The following is a 16,302-nucleotide window of genomic DNA, read 5'->3' as shown; positions in this document are numbered from 1 at the left end:
GCCTTTTTCTTCCCATTTTTTAAAGAAACACCTTCTAAGATGGCTGAATGTTTACATTTTTTGAAATAATAAGTCAGTACAACATTGTCACTGCTGCATTTCCTCTGTGTTGGCTCAGGCTGCTATTTCATGTACACATAGTTGGGAGGAAGGTGTACATAAGTATGCAATTCTTTTCTTTTTTTCAAACAAAAACCCTCATGTAGGGGTGCCAGACTCAATAGAGGACAGGACTTCTGTGCCTTTAATTGCCCTGCTCTCTTTTGAGCAGGCATCCCCAAATTTCGGCCCTCCAGATGTTTTGGACTACAATTCCCATCATTCCTGACCACTGGTCCTGTTAGCTAGGGATCATGGGAGTTGTAGCCCAAAACATCTGGAGGGCCGCAGTTTGGAGATGCCTGATTTTGAGTCTGGAAACCTTAAAGAGAAACCAGCAGACCCTTTGTTTGGAAATTAAACAAAGGGTCTGCTGGTTTCTCTTTATGGTTTCCAGACTCAAAAGAGAGCAGGGCAATTAAAGGCACAGAAGTCCTGTCCTCTATTGAGTCTGGCAACCCTACCCTCATGAAAACCCACCAGCATTTTAAGTGTGCATATCTTCTAATAAACACTTTTGTGTATGCAGTTTTGCCCAACAGGCACATTGTGCAATGAATTTTTCTTCATGCAACACGTTTTCGTATTTTATTTTCACTAATATATGCATCCCCCCCCCACTTATTTGCATTTTTGTAAATGATTTATCTGGCTGGACAGCTGCATCTCAAAATTTGGAGAAGCACACATTTCGAAGGATTGTTATGCTTTTTGCATGCTGTTTCGAGAAGCGTGAATTGGAGCAGTTGATATTAAAAAGTGAAATGAACTGAATTTACCACCCACCCCTTTAAAAAAACCAGTATAAACAAGTTAACAGATTAGCAGGACTTGAATAAATTCAGCAGTATAAGAGGGAGTAGGAGATAACTAGCAAGAAGTATAGAACTTTGTAACTTGGAATAAATGGAGAGGGAAAAGAAAAAAAAAGATATCAGAGAAGGAAAAGAAGTCCTTAGGTGTTTTGTTTTGTTTCCTTAGTTTGTTGTGGTTTTGTTTTTATATTTCTTATATTCTTTACCTATTCTTTTTGAATTGTATGTAAAAATGCAAATAAAAATTACTTTTTTAAAAAAATGAATTTACCCCGCCCACCAAAAACACAATCCCTCAACTTGGGAGTAAGTCCTTATGAAATCTGCACGACTGCCTTCAGAGTAAATTGTGGATACCCTTCTGATGGCCCCATAGTTTAAGAGAAATTCTGCCGAGCGTCTTCAACTAAAGGCACTGCTTGGAAGAGAGCATTTGTGCAGTCGCAACAGACTGTCCTTTGATCCTTCAGATTAGAGAACCTACAACGTAAAAGCAAAGCTCCAAGTAGACCAAATTGGACTATAAAAGGTGAGGAGAGTAGCTGGCCGATTTGCGGAATGTAAATATAAGAGTAGCAAATGTTTCAGCAGATTTGCCTAGTCTCAGTTCAAGATGTTCCTTGTTTACTACCGGAGAGATAATTAACCAAATGCTCCGGACAAACAATCCAGTAAGTGTTCCAGGGGCTTTTCAAAGGGCACTTGCTCTTTTTCAACTCCATTTCCTTCCTGTCGGATATGACCCATCAAGGTGCTTAATTTATCCCCATTACTATGTTGTAACATAAAGTCAATGTTATCTTGCTTTTTTAAAAAAGCAGTAGCCGTACAGGCTTATCACCTCATTGCCCGGTAGCAATTGAAAAAATAACCCCCTTCCAAAAACAACAACCACCACCAGGACTTCATTCTCTGCTGTCATTGAGGTTGTTCTTCTGAAACAGGCATCCCCAAACTTCGGCCCTCCAGATGTTTTGGACTACAATTCCCATCTTCCCTGACCACTGGTCTCCCTTCCCTTCATTGTCCCTTCCCCTCTGCTGCTGGTGGTACTGCCGTGAGAAGGAGAGAAAAGATGTCTGCAGGGTGGGAAGGAGTTGAAGGAGAGAAATCAACTTAATTTTCTCCTCCCCACTCCACTGCCACAAAGAGATACAAAGAGAAAGAAGGAAGACTGCATTTTCATATGCAGCCGCTGCCATTGTAAGAGCATGGGGGAGGATGATGATGGAGGGAAGATATTTTCCCCGTTGTTTCCCTCCTTCCCGGCAGCGGCGGCGGCAGCAGCAGCAGCAGCAGCAGGTGCGCAGGGAGGCTTGCAAGCCCGCTTCGTACTGAACCTTTTTACTCCACTTACAAGCCTGCCTACCTCCACCTGCCTCTGGTTCCCTCCTCTGTGCTCACCCACCACCCTGCTTGTTTGCCCCCTGCCAGCTTGGCCAAATCGTAGCTCAGGCAAACTGCAGAGGAACGAGCATTGTAAATTGACATTATCAGTGTGAGGTGTGCAGTAACTGCAGAGCAGGGTGGCTTCTGGGAAGCTGCCCCAGCCTGTCCTTGCTGCTCTTCTGTGACTTGCCTAAAACACCTGCTTCCTTCCTCACCTGCATGCCTACGAAACCTGCCTGCTGTTCTGCCATCATGCAGCAGTCCGTGTGACCGCCTGTTGGTGGCCGTGGGAACTGCAGCATGACCACATCCTTACAATCTTATTATACAGTGGTACCTCAGTTTAAGTACACAATTGGTTCCAGAAGTCTGTACTTAACCTGAAGCGTACTTAACCTGAAGCGAACTTTCCCATTGAAAGTAATGGAAAGTGGATTAATCCGTTCCAGATGGGTCCGCAGAGTACTTAAACTGAAAGTACTCAAACCGAAGCGTACTTAAACCGAGGTATGACTGTATACTAATTAAGGATTGGACAAGGCGATCCTATACATGTCTACTGAGAAGTTCACCCCATTGAGTTCAACAGGATTACTTCCCAGGCAACATTGCAGTCTTAAATGCATGGATGTATGAACAACATTTCTTAATTGGGTTGAGTTATAAACCAGAGACTGGTTCTAGGAGAAATCAAGAACACTTTTTCTACCGAACTTCCTTCTAAAAGCGGAAGTGCTATGGGCATAATCCTTGAACAAGCCTGATTTGTGACATACTTCATTCCCAGTAAAGGTACTAAGCATTTGTCCTAGACCAATATTTGATTGAATTTGCATTTTGGTTATATTTGTATGGAGATCTGACTCAATTCTTCTATACTGTTTTCTTTCTTTTTCTTTTAAAAAAACCTCATTTAATCCAGGACTCAAAAGATAGCAATCATAGTTTTGAAGTTTGCTGATTTGGCAGTATTAGGAAAAGCTCGACTGAGCTAAGTTGTCCGACCAAAGGAGAGATGACGGATTGCTCCAGATCTCTGGACTCATAACACTATGGTTCCCCTGTATATTTCCGGCAGAGAAGCAATCGATCCATTCCAGAGACACGCTGAAGAATTTTTCCCCCCTTGGCTCCAATTTGGCAGAAACAAATCCTGAAATCCATTTGTGCTATTCAGCACAAAGCAAGACAATTATTAAATTTATCTGAGCACCAACATGTGCTCCTCAAGTACATGACCTGACTTTGATCTCTTCACTCAGTGTGCACGAATCCTGCAATGCATACTTTTGGTGGCTAATGCAATTTTCCAGGCTCAGACCCTAACCTTGCCTGATTCCAGTATTTTGACTTCTGATCATTGGGGTTGCAAAACTCTTTGTTCATTGCCTCCAAATAACCCAGATATTTAGTAGAAAACACACAGTTTTGTTATTTTAAAAAAGCAAGACACATCAGGAGACTTTTTATTTCAAGCTTAACTTCGCATATGATTACAACCACTTAGGATTTGATGAAATTTAAGCAGAGGAGGAAACAGCCAGCCGTGGAAGCAGATCCTTACAGGCCTAACATGTTTGGCTGTCTCCAGCCATGCTTGGCAGCCCTGATGCAGTTATAATTTCATGCATGATGTTCTGGACTGATTTACAAATAGCAGTCAAAAGGAGCCTTTGACTATATTATACTTATTGTAACACAGGGTTGTGTATACTCTGTGCTAAACAAAGGAACAAGCCAGGTACATTATGTGGCCAGACAATCAAATTCTGCTTGAAGAACAGCTAGATTCTGCAACCTGTATATGTTATGGACAGTTGCACGAATTTTCCATTGTTCACAAAATATATTCTGCATTTTGTTCTTGTTGCTATTTTCTGTTTCAATGTGGAGTTGAGTGGAGGTTGTTACACCTGCCCCTCCAATGCACGAAAGGGTATTCCTTTAAAGGAATCCAGGGGCTCGCCTTGCTTTTGTCCGATCCCCTTCCAGGGGTTAGGGCCACACCAGAGCCCCTGGGAGCATTTGGTGTGAGCTTGAGACTCCGCCTGGTCCAATGTTCCCCCACGATGTTTACCTGTACTGACCTGCCGGTGTCCAGTCGTCCGTGTTGCCCTGCTGAGGTCAGGTGCAGCTAGTCGGGAACCAATGCCTAAGCAAAGCACTCGCAATCTGTAATCAATAAAGTTGTGGCCAGAATTATGCCAATCACCTTAAACTAAATCCTGTGTTTTGGGGAGGTCTTGGGGTCTTAACACGCAATCATGGCATACAAGCAGCCCTTCTTATTAGATAATAATAAGAATAAATGGCTCAGGACGGCAATACCTCAATGACCTCCTCTCTCCTACCCAGACCCTGAGATCATCTTCTGAGGCCCTTTAAACTATGAAATGTAGGAATGAAATTTATGGCATGTACAATCTTAAAAGAAAATATTAAAAAAATGATTTACAGGTGGTACCTTACACCAAATAAGTCACACAAAATGTACAAGTCAGGAGATACGAAATGCTGGAAATGTAAATCTAAGGAAGGCAACTTTATACACATGTGGTGGTCCTGTGAAAAAGTCAAGGAATATTGGGAGGACATATATAATGAGATTAAAAGGTTCTTAAATACACAATAAAAAAGAAGCCGGAGGCATTCCTGTTGGGAATGGTGGGGAAAGATGTTGCAAAGGATGATGTCAAATGGTTCCTATATGCGACTACAGGAGCGAGGGTAATTTTAGCTCAGGTCTGGAAACAAGAGCTAATCCCATCAGTAGAAGACTGGAGAAGAAAAATGGTGGAATAAATGGACATTGCAAAACTAACATTGAGAATAAGACAACAAGGCAGCAGGGTGTACATGAAAGAATGGGGGAAATTTATAACATATATAGACAAGATAGTAGAAACAAAATAACATCTTAAACAAGAAATTACTCGCAGAAGGAAATAAACTCACAACAACAAATTAGAAATCTTTATTGGACATACAGCTAGAAAATACAAGTACAATGTATAGTAAAAAAGTATACCTTACATGTATATAAAGATGATGAAGTTTCAGAAATGATATAAAGAATGTTGAAAATAGACTGAAACTATAAGGAATGTTATACCATGCAACCAAACATATGAATTTAAAAATAGCAGAAGAAAGTAGTGTGGAAGTTGATTTTTGGATTTTTTTTGTAATTTTAGGTTTGAGGCTTGTTTTTTTTTCCTTTTCTTTCTTTTCTTTCTTTAATACCAAGTTGAATTTCTATTTGAGAATTATAGATAATTTGTAAAGATAACGAATGTAATGAGACTAAATGTTTGATAATGTAATATGTTGTATGAGAAAATCAATAAAAATTAATCTAAAAATAATAAGAATAAGAATAAATGGCTCAGGACGGCAATACCTCAATGACCTCCTCTCTCCATATGAACCTACCCAGACCCTGAGATCATCTTCTGAGGCCCTTCTTTGTGTGCCTGCTCCATGAGTGGTCCGGAGGGTGGCAACACAAGAATAGGGTGTTTTCTGCAGTGGCTCCCCATTTGTGGAATGCTTTCCCCAGGGAAGTTCACCTGGCCCCTTCATTATATACCTTTAGGCACCAGGCAAAACTGTTCTTTTTCAACTAGGCCAGGCATCCCCAAACTCAGCCCTCCAGGTGTTTTGGGACTACAATTCCCATCATCCCTGACCACTGGCCCTGTTAGCTAGGGATGGTGGGAGTTGTAGTCCCAAAACATCTGGAGGGCTGAGTTTGGGGAAGCCTGAACTAGGCCTTTGGATAATTGACATCCAATGCTCTTTTAAAATGTGTTGGGGAGGTGGGGAATTATTGGGTTGCTCTTGTTTTTGTTTTTATCATGTATTTTGTGTCCATGTATTTGGAGACCCGCAGGTATAGGGCGGTATACAAATTTTAATAAAGAAGAGATAATAACATAATAAACAGGACCAAATCGTCCTAAGCTTCCTCTCCTTCTATAGAACCAGCTATAGGAATGGGCATCACCATTGATGTTCCCAGAATGAAGTGTACTTTGGCTGTGTGAGCAATTTGCCATTTGGGTTGACTTTCTCTTCCTCTTTCATTTGCAGCCGGACGGCACCAGCAAAGAGTGTGTCTTCATTGAGAAAGTCCTAGAGAACAACTACACGGCGCTGATGTCGGCAAAGTACACGGGCTGGTACGTCGGCTTCACCAAAAAGGGGAGGCCCCGGAAAGGTCCCAAGACACGGGAGAACCAGCAAGACGTTCATTTTATGAAAAGATACCCGAAGGGTCAAGTGGAATTACAGAAACCTTTCAAGTATACGACAGTGACCAAGAGGACTAGGAGAATACGACCCACCAACCCCAGTTAAAAGATAGACAAAGACAGGGTCATGCAAATGAACTACAAAAGATAGACTGTTCCAGAGAAATATTTTTACACTAAAAATAAGGGAGAAGCTCTATTTTTGTACATTGTGTTGATTTTTTGTTTTTAAAGACTGGATTGAAAAAGAAAAGAAAAGAAAAAAAACCCACTGGGGAAGCTGTAAAAGATTTATTGTGACTTGAAGACAAACAAAAATGAATGGCTCTATTTAAATTGACTCCGCCCCCTTCCCCTCCCCCTTCTGTGGATTGACATATAGGTGCTTATTTCTCTTTTGGAATGGGTGACTTTTCCAAGCCAATCCCTAGAGGGGAACGAGTTCACCTTGAAATAAGAGTAGAAACCAAAACCACGAACCAAAGAAAACCGACGCTCACCTTTCCCAAAGTCCCCGAAACCCCTCGGATGATTCTCTGGTGTTGCGGTGATCTGTTTTTTTATTGTCTGCTGCGATCTCGACCGAGACAGGATGGTCTGCCAATCAGTCGTTGAGCTTCCGTGGAGGGCTCAGTACCTCAGTCCTTTGTAACCCTTTCTGACGACATAAGGTGTCACAGCTCTGTGATCCTGCATTTGTTTCGCTCACTTCTGGAGAATGCTGCTATCGACCTTCGAGTGACTAAGTAAAATAACCTAATACACCAATGATAAGGGAATATTTTAAAACCAGCTCTATTATATATATAAATATATATTATATATATATAAGCTATTTATTTCACCTCTCTGTATATTGCAGTTCCATGAACCAAGTATTACTGCCTCAACAATTAAAAAAAAAAGGAATTATTTAAAACACACACATGTATTACTGCTGTTCACACATTTCCCCCCCTCCCTCCCACAACCTCAGCTTTTCACCGAACGACACTTGCTGCCTGGGGTTGAGCTCATGGAATTTAGGTTATCCAGATTAGAGTTCGGAATTTATTATCAGACATGCCAGGAGCTCGGTTGCTCTTTTCCTGGATTGTAGAATGGATTTTTTATTTTCAAATTCTGTAATTTTGACTTCCTGCAAAAATGTCCTGCCTTATCTCAGTATGGGTGGAGTTTTAAAATGCGGCATGCAAAGGATTCTTGTTTTGTGTATTTGCTCTCACAGACACCTTGTTTTGCCTGTGCCAAGCTGCCCTGGGAGCAACATGGTATTAAATGCTTAGCAGGGTTGTGGGGTTAACTCGTATGGCATTCTTTCAGTTGCCCTAGGTGGGATCTTGGGCAGCCAGAGGTGACTTGATTCCTCTGTCTGAGCTGGAGCCGACCAGTGTTGGGAAGAACTGTCATTAAGAACAGGAGACCCTGTTGGAGGGTTGTGTTAAATCAACTCCACCGACTAAATGTGTGTTAGAATGATCAGCGTTTCACCACCCCATTCTGGGAAGACATTTACGGGGATATAAGCGCCAGCGGGGTTGGGTGGGGCAAATCACTTGCCTCTGAGTGTAAATGTATTTAGGATTGACGTGAAAGTCCAGCGTAAGCATCTCTGTATAGTCCATATGTAAGCTATAATGGGGAGTGCACTAGAACCAGCCATGTCCCAAGGACGGGGGCAAAGGGGACAGCCAGACTAGGTGACAAAGGGGGCAGGGAGGCTATTGTGCTTACCTTTGGAAGTTGATGTACTTTGTTTAAAATGCACTCTTAGTCAAAAGCCTTTTTAAAATAAACTTTATTTTCCTTAAATAAGAATAAAAAAGATATTTGTGATTGTTCAGAATACATATACGGCGTTAGTAATTCTCCTAGCAAAGAGAGAGAAGTTGTTGTATCAGGCAAACTATTCACTCGTGTAAAGGTAAAAGGTAAAGGACCCCTGGATGGTTAAGTCCAGACAAAGGCGACTATGGGGTTGCACGCTCATCTCGCTTTCAGGCCGAGGGAGCCGGCGTTTGTCCACAGACAACTTTCCGGGTCATGTGGCCAGCATGACTAAACCGCTTCTGGCGCAATGGAACACCGTGATGGAAACCAGAGCACACGGAACCGCCATTTATTGTCCCGCCACGGCAGTACCTATTTATCTACTCTCTTTGGTGTGCTTCTGAACTGCTAGGTTGGCAGAAGCTTGAACAAAGCAACGGGAGCTCACCCCGTTGCGGGGATTCGAACCGCCGACCTTCTGATCGGCCAGCCCAAGAGGTTCAGTGACTTCCTCTCTGTCTCATATTTCCACCTCTCTTTTCAAAGGTCTTAATCTGATTTTCCATCCCAAATTATGGTTTCCCTCTCTTCACCCCGATGCAGCAGCGGCAATCTATATGTCAAAACATGTTTTTGTACATGAGTTGGCTATAATGCAAGCCCCAAAACAACCAATGTAAGGGGTGTGGGTTTGATGGGAAGTCCACATCCAGAAAGTGGTCCATGCATGGTGTGGTACTGCTGCAATAGTGGAAGAGGTAGAGTTGCTTGGACACCTACATGGCAGCAGAATAATTACATTGGAAACTTCAGGATGACTGATCAAGGAGAAGGGGCTGAGGAAGAAATGGACACCGAGACTCATACATTGCCTTTGTGATGATATGGGCCATAGCTCGGTGGCAGAGCTCATGCTTTGAAGGCAAAGTCAATGTCTGAGGTTCACTAGGCATCTGATTGAATGACTCTTAAGCAGCATGGCTGGAAAAGACCTCTGCCCAAGACCATGGATTATTGCTTCCAGTTTGGACTAGAGAAAAACAGACCAATGGTCTATCTTGAAAGGTAGCTGCTTCTTCACTTTCCTATTGGGTTGGGCTAGGTGGGTAATAGCCATCAACACCCCCCCCCTCATGTGGTTCTTCCATTTACTTATTAGGACCATACAAATCCTAACCACCACAGCGAGGGTATATGCCAGAGGGAGGTAGATGGTAGATGTTAATGCAGAAAAATGGACCACCTGCCACTGTGATAATCTGCAGGGGTGGGGGAGATATTCATAAAAGAGACCAGACTCCTCAATGCTGATTTCCCCAACTGGTTCCGGTAAAATAAAGGTGGTATTTATTACCATTGTGGCTTGGGACTATGCTGCAGCAGTTATTGTGCTGAAAACAAATATGAATCGATTGACTCTGGCAGGGCAGAGGAGAAAGTGAGGTACACAGGAAGCCCTCTGCCCTTAAGTTATGTGAGTGCAGCAGAATGGGCAGAGCTTTCTGCTCTGTTCCGATTCCTTGGCTTGGGTTAAAGCAGGCATCCCCAAACTGCGGCCCTCCAGATGTTTTGGCCTACAACTCCCATGATCCCTAGCTAACAGGACCAGTGGTTGGGGAAGATGGGAATTGTAGTCCAAAACATCTGGAGGGCCAAAGTTTGGCGATGCCTGATTTAAAGCATTTTGGGAGGAAAACATTTGGTTGTATCTAAAGGAGCCCAGTGTGAATGGACAGACATTTCCACTATGCGAGATAGCCCCCTCCCCCCCCAAAACCCCTGCAGTTCCTCCATCCTGACCCAGCACCCCACCCCAGGATTTTCCTCTAGGTTTCCTGACCTCCAAGGGTGAGGTTTTTTTTTCTTCGGGGGGGGGGGGGAGGAAGACACAAGATGTTGCAGTGGGGTGGGAAAAGCAAGACCATTCAGTTATTCCAGAACAACTCTGCTTGTACAACATTGGATGCAACCCATTCTAAAGAAACCGAATAACAGAAGTGGGCGAGAATGTTTGATGGGCTGTCACATAAAAGACGAAGCGAATTTGTTCTCTGATGCTCCAGAGAGGTTCAGATTGCAAGGAAGGGGATTTCAGCTAAACATTAGAAAGAATTTCCAGATGATACGGGCCGTTTGACAGTGGAGCAGACTGCGTGGGAAGGTGGCGAACTCTCCTTGGTTAGAGGTTTTAAAACAGAAGCTGCCCACCTAGGATGCCCATCTAGCAGGGTGTCCTGGATCAGCAGAGGGCTGGCCGTTGAGGTCATTTCCAACCCTATGATACTCTTATCATCTCATCCTCCAGCTGGACATGTCAGGATGCCGTCAGCAGTTCCCGGCTGGTTGCCCAGGAAAAAGTATAAAGACAAGGAAAAGTTTCTTATTGTCTTTTTTTTATTTCACATTTTACAGAGAGAGGCTATAGAACTCAGCCTCTTGGATAATGGCATTGTCCTGAGTGAACCTATACAGTGGTGCCTCACAAGACGAATTTAATTCGTTCCGCGAGTCAATTCGTTTTGCGAAAAATTCGTCTTGCGAATCACGGTTTCCCATAGGAATGCATTGAAATTTCTTTTTTTTTGCCCATAGGAACGCATTAATTGAATTTCAATGCATTCCTATGGGAAACCGTGATTTGCAAGACGAATTTCCCACAAAACGAATTCGTCTTGTGAGTCACCATCAGATCGCAAGACGCATTCGTCTTTCGAAAAATTCGTCTTGCAGGGCATTCACCTTGCGAGGTACCACTGTTCTCTCCCACTTCCTCATTTGTCATCATCATCACCTCCTCTACGGGTGCCGCTAGGTGCCCTCTGTCTATGAGCCCTTTGCTCTCCTACTTTTTAGGCTCACCAGGTTTCTGGGAGATGGTGGGTCTGGATTGTTTTCTAGTGACAACATGTCAGCCAGCTACTGCTCCGCCTTGACCTGCTCCTCCTCTCCCATGATTTCCCAACTTCTCCCCTCATCTGCCTCTGAGCTGTGGCCTCCCTCAAGCCCCTGTTGTAAATCTATACTGTCTTCCTCTTCCTCCCCCCCCCCACTCCTCCTCCTCTGCTCAGCCCCTGACACCTATGCTTCAAGCATTCCTAAGAGTAGAACATGGCAGGAACGAAACCAACCAATCTTCTCAGAAGAGGACAGAGGCTGTTATTCAAAATAGCCAGTGAATGCACTCAGGAACGTCAAGCCTTGAGGACATTAGCAACAGACCCATAACAACTACCCCTCAATTTGTTACAGTTTTTCGTTTATTATCCTACCTGTGAAACTAAGGGGTTGATCCAAGACTGAAGTAAATTGGAATCAAAGGAAAGAGCCCTAGTGGGTTAATTAAGTGCTTTTGAATGGTTACAACATCACTTTAGGACAGACAGGGGTGAGAAATCTCAGACTTGGGAGCCAAAGGTTGCCCTCTTGGTCTCTCTATGTACCTTTAGTACAGCAGTACCTCGGTTTATGAACACAATTGGTTCCGGAAGTCTGTTCATAAACTTGAACCGTTCATAAACTGAAGCAAACTTTCCCATTGAAAGTAATGGAAAGTGGATTAATCCATTCCAGACGGGTCCACGGAGTACTCAACCTGAAGCGTACTTAACCTGAAGCATGGGTGTAATTGGTTCTAGAAGTCTGTTCATAAACTGAAGCGTTCATAAACTGAAGCGAACTTTCCCATTGAAAGTAATGGAAAGTGAATTAATCCGTTCCAGATGGGTCCGCGGCGTTCGTAAACCGAAAATTCGTAAACCGAGGTGTTCATAAACCGAGGTTCCACTGTACTCTCCTTAGTCCACACCCCTCACTCACCCTACTTCATACTCCCAAGTGCTTTTGCCCGACTGCAATGTATCCTTGAATTCTGAAAATATATCTTGAGTCTCTGGATACAGGACAGAAAGAGAGATGGGTCTGAGTGTGTGTAGAAAGTAGCCTGTTGCACAAAGGTAAACTAAATGTTGCTCTGTCCACTTTTGCCTCTGTCCATGCCTCAAAAAGTTGCCCAGAAGGGAATGTCTCCCTGGGGCTGAGATATGTAATAGCATAAACCCAGGCTATGTTGGTTATTTCAGGTATGGCATTCACTGTGTGTACAACTACATGTGAAAAGGATCTAGGAGTCTTGGTAGACCACAGACTTGACATGAGTCAACAGTGTGATGCAGCAGCTAAAAAAGCCAATGCAATTCTGGGCTGAATCAATAGGAGTATAGCGTCTAGATCTAGGGAAGTAATAGTACCACTGTATTCTGCTCTGGTCAGACCTCACCTGGAGTACTGTGTCCAGTTCTGGGCACCACAGTTCAAGAAGGATACTGACAAGCTGGAATGTGTCCAGAAGAGGGCAACCAAAATGGTCAAAGGCCTGGAAACGATGCCTTATGAGGAACGGCTTAGGGAGCTGGGTATGTTTAGCCTGGAGAAGAGAAGGTTAAGGGGTGATATGATAGCCATGTTCAAATATATGAAAGGATGTCATATAGAGGAGGGAGAAAGGTTGTTTTCTGCTGCTCCAGGGAAGTGGACACGGAGCAATGGATTCAAACTTCAAGAAAGAAGATTCCACCTAAACATTAGGAAGAACTTCCTGACAGTAAGAGCTGTTCGGCAGTGGAATTTGCTACCAAGGAGCATAGCTGCCAAGTTATCCCTTTTTAAAAGGGATTTTCCCTTATGCTGAATAGGCTTCCTCACGAGAAAAGGGAAAACTTGGCAGCTATGCCAAGGAGTGTGGTGGAGTCTCCTTCTTTGGAGGTCTTTAAGCAGAGGCTTGACAGGCATATGTCAAGAATGCTTTGATGGTGTTTCCTGCTTGGCAGGGGGTTGGACTGGATGGCCCTTGTGGTCTCTTCCAACTCTATGATTCTATGATTCTAGTGGGCAAGAAATGTGGCTGAAACTTGTGGGGACTCTTTGTGGAAACGAGAATCCTTAACCTTGAATCATAGGCCATCCTCGATTGGGAAAACAATAACAACATTTGTAAAGAGGTGTGTGTGTGTGTGGGGGGGGGAGAAACGAGGTGCAGAAATACATAACGGTGCTGGAGATTCCTGCACAACATGGTTGGCAAGGGCAGCAAAATGAAGAGGCGATGGCATGCTGTACTGGTGAGTACCATCACAAAAAACACTGTCCCAAAGTAGGTCATGATACAGCTGCTGTAGCCAGGCGCCCTCCAGATGTTGTTGGACTCCCACTCCTATCAGCCCCAACCAGCACGAGCCACGGTGAGTGATGATGGGAGTTGAAGTCCAAAAACATCTGGAGGGCACTAGGCTAGCCCTCTAAGCTAAGTTAGTATGATTCCCATGAATGCATGGAGGAGAACTGGCTTCCTAAGGTATCTCTTGGCAACGAGCTCCCATCCTCCCAAATTTAAAATGTTCTATAGTGCTTTGGCACCCATGCTGTATTCAGGAGATGTACTTTCCAAGGAGAGTCCTGTCACAGGTTTGGATCCCTTTCACTCCTTTTTTGTTGTTGTTGCAGCCATGTTGTCAATCTTCATTCTCTCTTGCGGTTCTCTTTCCTAATGGAAGGCTGCCCTGCTGAGCTCCAATGTACTTTCGCAGGCCAGACAGAGCTTCAGGGCTCCAATTAATAAGCTCAAAGGCTTAAAAGTATAAATCTAGGGTCCCATTATAAGGGCGGGAAATAATCTAATCAAATTAACTACACACTCGAAACCTTTACAGGCATATACAAATATTTGAGCTGCTGCTATGCTTGGCATATACAAACAAAGAATGTCCTGGTTATTATTTTTCCATCGATCCATGTGTGTCGTGGCAGCATTGCTAGGGTAAATGTTCCCCGTTCAGCTTCCAAAGCTAACTCATGCCTCTTCCACAGCTTCAGTTTGTGATTAGATTCTTATCTAATCAGACACAGTGTCTGCTATCAAATCACCTACTTAGCATCCACACCATTGTCAATGAATCTGGAATCTGAAAACCACCGAACAATTAAAAAAAAGCATTAAATAAGTCCAGCTCCTTGCCATTCATTAACTACCTTGAGCGTGTGTGCAACAGAACGGTGTAAGGATGTTGCTAACCACCTTTAAATGATCCTGAATGTTCGTTAGGTATGGCGCGACAAATGGACGCAAAAATGCTGGAAGGAAATCAGCAAGGATTATTCCCTTGGTTATATAATTGTCTTGACTAGAACTGAGTGGTACACTCTTTGAAAAGGGAGATTTCTCATGAGATAGGAAGAATCCACAGCTCAGATTACCGGTTGGAATGGCATTCAGGAGAACCTCTGCAGAGGTGACAGTTTGATTTATATTCACTTCCTTCTAGTTCACAAGAAACCCCCAAGCTTTTCCTCTTCTCACAACAGATAAAGACCGTGGGTAAGTAGTTGATCCTTCCATGAAGAACAAGAGGTGATGTAGGCAATGAAGTTTGAGAAATGCAAAGGCTTCCGCAATGCCAATATTCCCACCCGCCAGGTAGACTGGGGTTCTCATCAAGCTACAAAGCACACAGTTGCTGTGCTTTTCAGGGCCGGCACAGCTCTATTTTTCCTATATAATATTTCTATGTTTCTTCAGGCTTTGCAAAAAGTGCACACTCAAAAATGTTTCCTGTAGATAGTACAGAAGAACTTGGGATAGCGGATTGTTAAAACCAGTGCTTTTTTCTGGGGGGGGGGAAATACAGGGGTACGCATACCCCTAAACATTTTGTGAAAGTACACAAAATGTTGAGGGACGCGGGTGGCACTGTGGTCTAAACCACTGAGCCTAGGGCTTGCCAATCAGAAGGTCGGCGGTTTGAATCCCCATGACGGGATGAGCTCTCGTTGCTTGGTCTCAGCCCCTGCCAACCTAGCAGTTCGAAAGCACATCAAAGTGCAAGTAGATCAAAGCACCGCTCCGGCGGGAAGGTAAACGACGTTTCCGTGCACTGCTCTGGTTTGCCAGAAGCGGCTTAGTCATGCTGGCCACATGACCTGGAAGCTGTTCACCGGCTCCCTCAGCCAATAAAGCAAGATGAACATGGCAACCCCAGAGTCGTCCGCAACTGGACCTGACAGTCAGGGGTACCTTTACCTTTACTTTTAAACAAAATGTTTAGGGGTATGTGTACCCCTGCGTATCCCCCCCCAGAAAAAGGACTGCTTTTACTTCCCTCACAAAGAGCCTGTGGACCTATTTGTGATTTTGCAGGCTTAATCCAGTCCGGAGGAGCTCCTGTGCCTGTAAATGTAACCCACTTTGGCCCCCAAAGGTGTGTGTGGGAAATATAGCTATTTTTAGATCCACCATCGATTGCCTTGAGTGAGGGTACATAGAGCTTGTACAGAGTGACTCAGAAGCCAAACTTCAGGTTGAAGCAGACAGTGCAGGTTGTGACTATAGCACCATTTTCTCAGCTAGGGTTGAATTCTTATGCCCCACAAATAACCCAGAGATGCCTTTTAAATAAAAGCACACATTCTACTCATGTAAAAACACCAGGCAGGCCCCACAAATAACCCAGAGATGCATTTTAAACAAAAGGACACATTCTACTCATGTAAAAACATGCTGATTCCCGGACCGTCCGTGGGCCGGATTAAGAAGGTGATTGAGCCGCATCCGACCCCCGGGCCTTAGGTTGCCTACCCCTGGCATAGACCCTTGCTGTGAATGTTTTCTGCCTTAGTGTTGCTTTTTTTTAACATGCACATATTGTAGGTAAATAGATACATAAGTTGCTTTGCAATATCTATTATTTGCACATCCACTAGTACTGTATATATCAGTAATTGCCACAGTCCCAACAGATGCCTCATTGCTTTTCTCTCCCCTGCACCCCCCCCCGCCCCCGGAAGTGTAGTTTGGTGTATTTACTGTCTAAGTTGTTTCATTGCTAGAAGCAGCCACTGTCCACCAAGGCAGCAATTCTAACCAGGTCTACTCAGAAGTATGTCCCACTGAGCTTGATGGAGCTTGCTCACAGGTAAATGGGGTT

The 16,302-nt window shown here is 43.9% G+C and overlaps 1 protein-coding gene across 1 annotated transcript in view; it reads left to right on the top strand.

Moving 5' to 3' along the window:
- The window catches only part of LOC118082516 (fibroblast growth factor 18), a 117,244-nt gene extending 109,792 nt beyond the window's left edge, over positions 1 to 7,452 (top strand). The window contains 1 exon segment of the mRNA XM_035110150.2: positions 6,396 to 7,452. Within this exon segment, the coding sequence (XP_034966041.1) occupies positions 6,396 to 6,662 (267 nt within the window). The 3' untranslated portion in view covers positions 6,663 to 7,452.
- The last annotated feature ends 8,850 nt before the right edge of the window (positions 7,453 to 16,302 follow it).

Source organism: Zootoca vivipara, chromosome 3 (assembly GCF_963506605.1).
Source record: "Zootoca vivipara chromosome 3, rZooViv1.1, whole genome shotgun sequence".
NCBI classification, from domain to species: Eukaryota; Metazoa; Chordata; class Lepidosauria; order Squamata; family Lacertidae; genus Zootoca; species Zootoca vivipara.
Note: the sequence above shows the minus strand (reverse complement) of the source record. Positions and strands in the feature narration are given on the sequence as shown.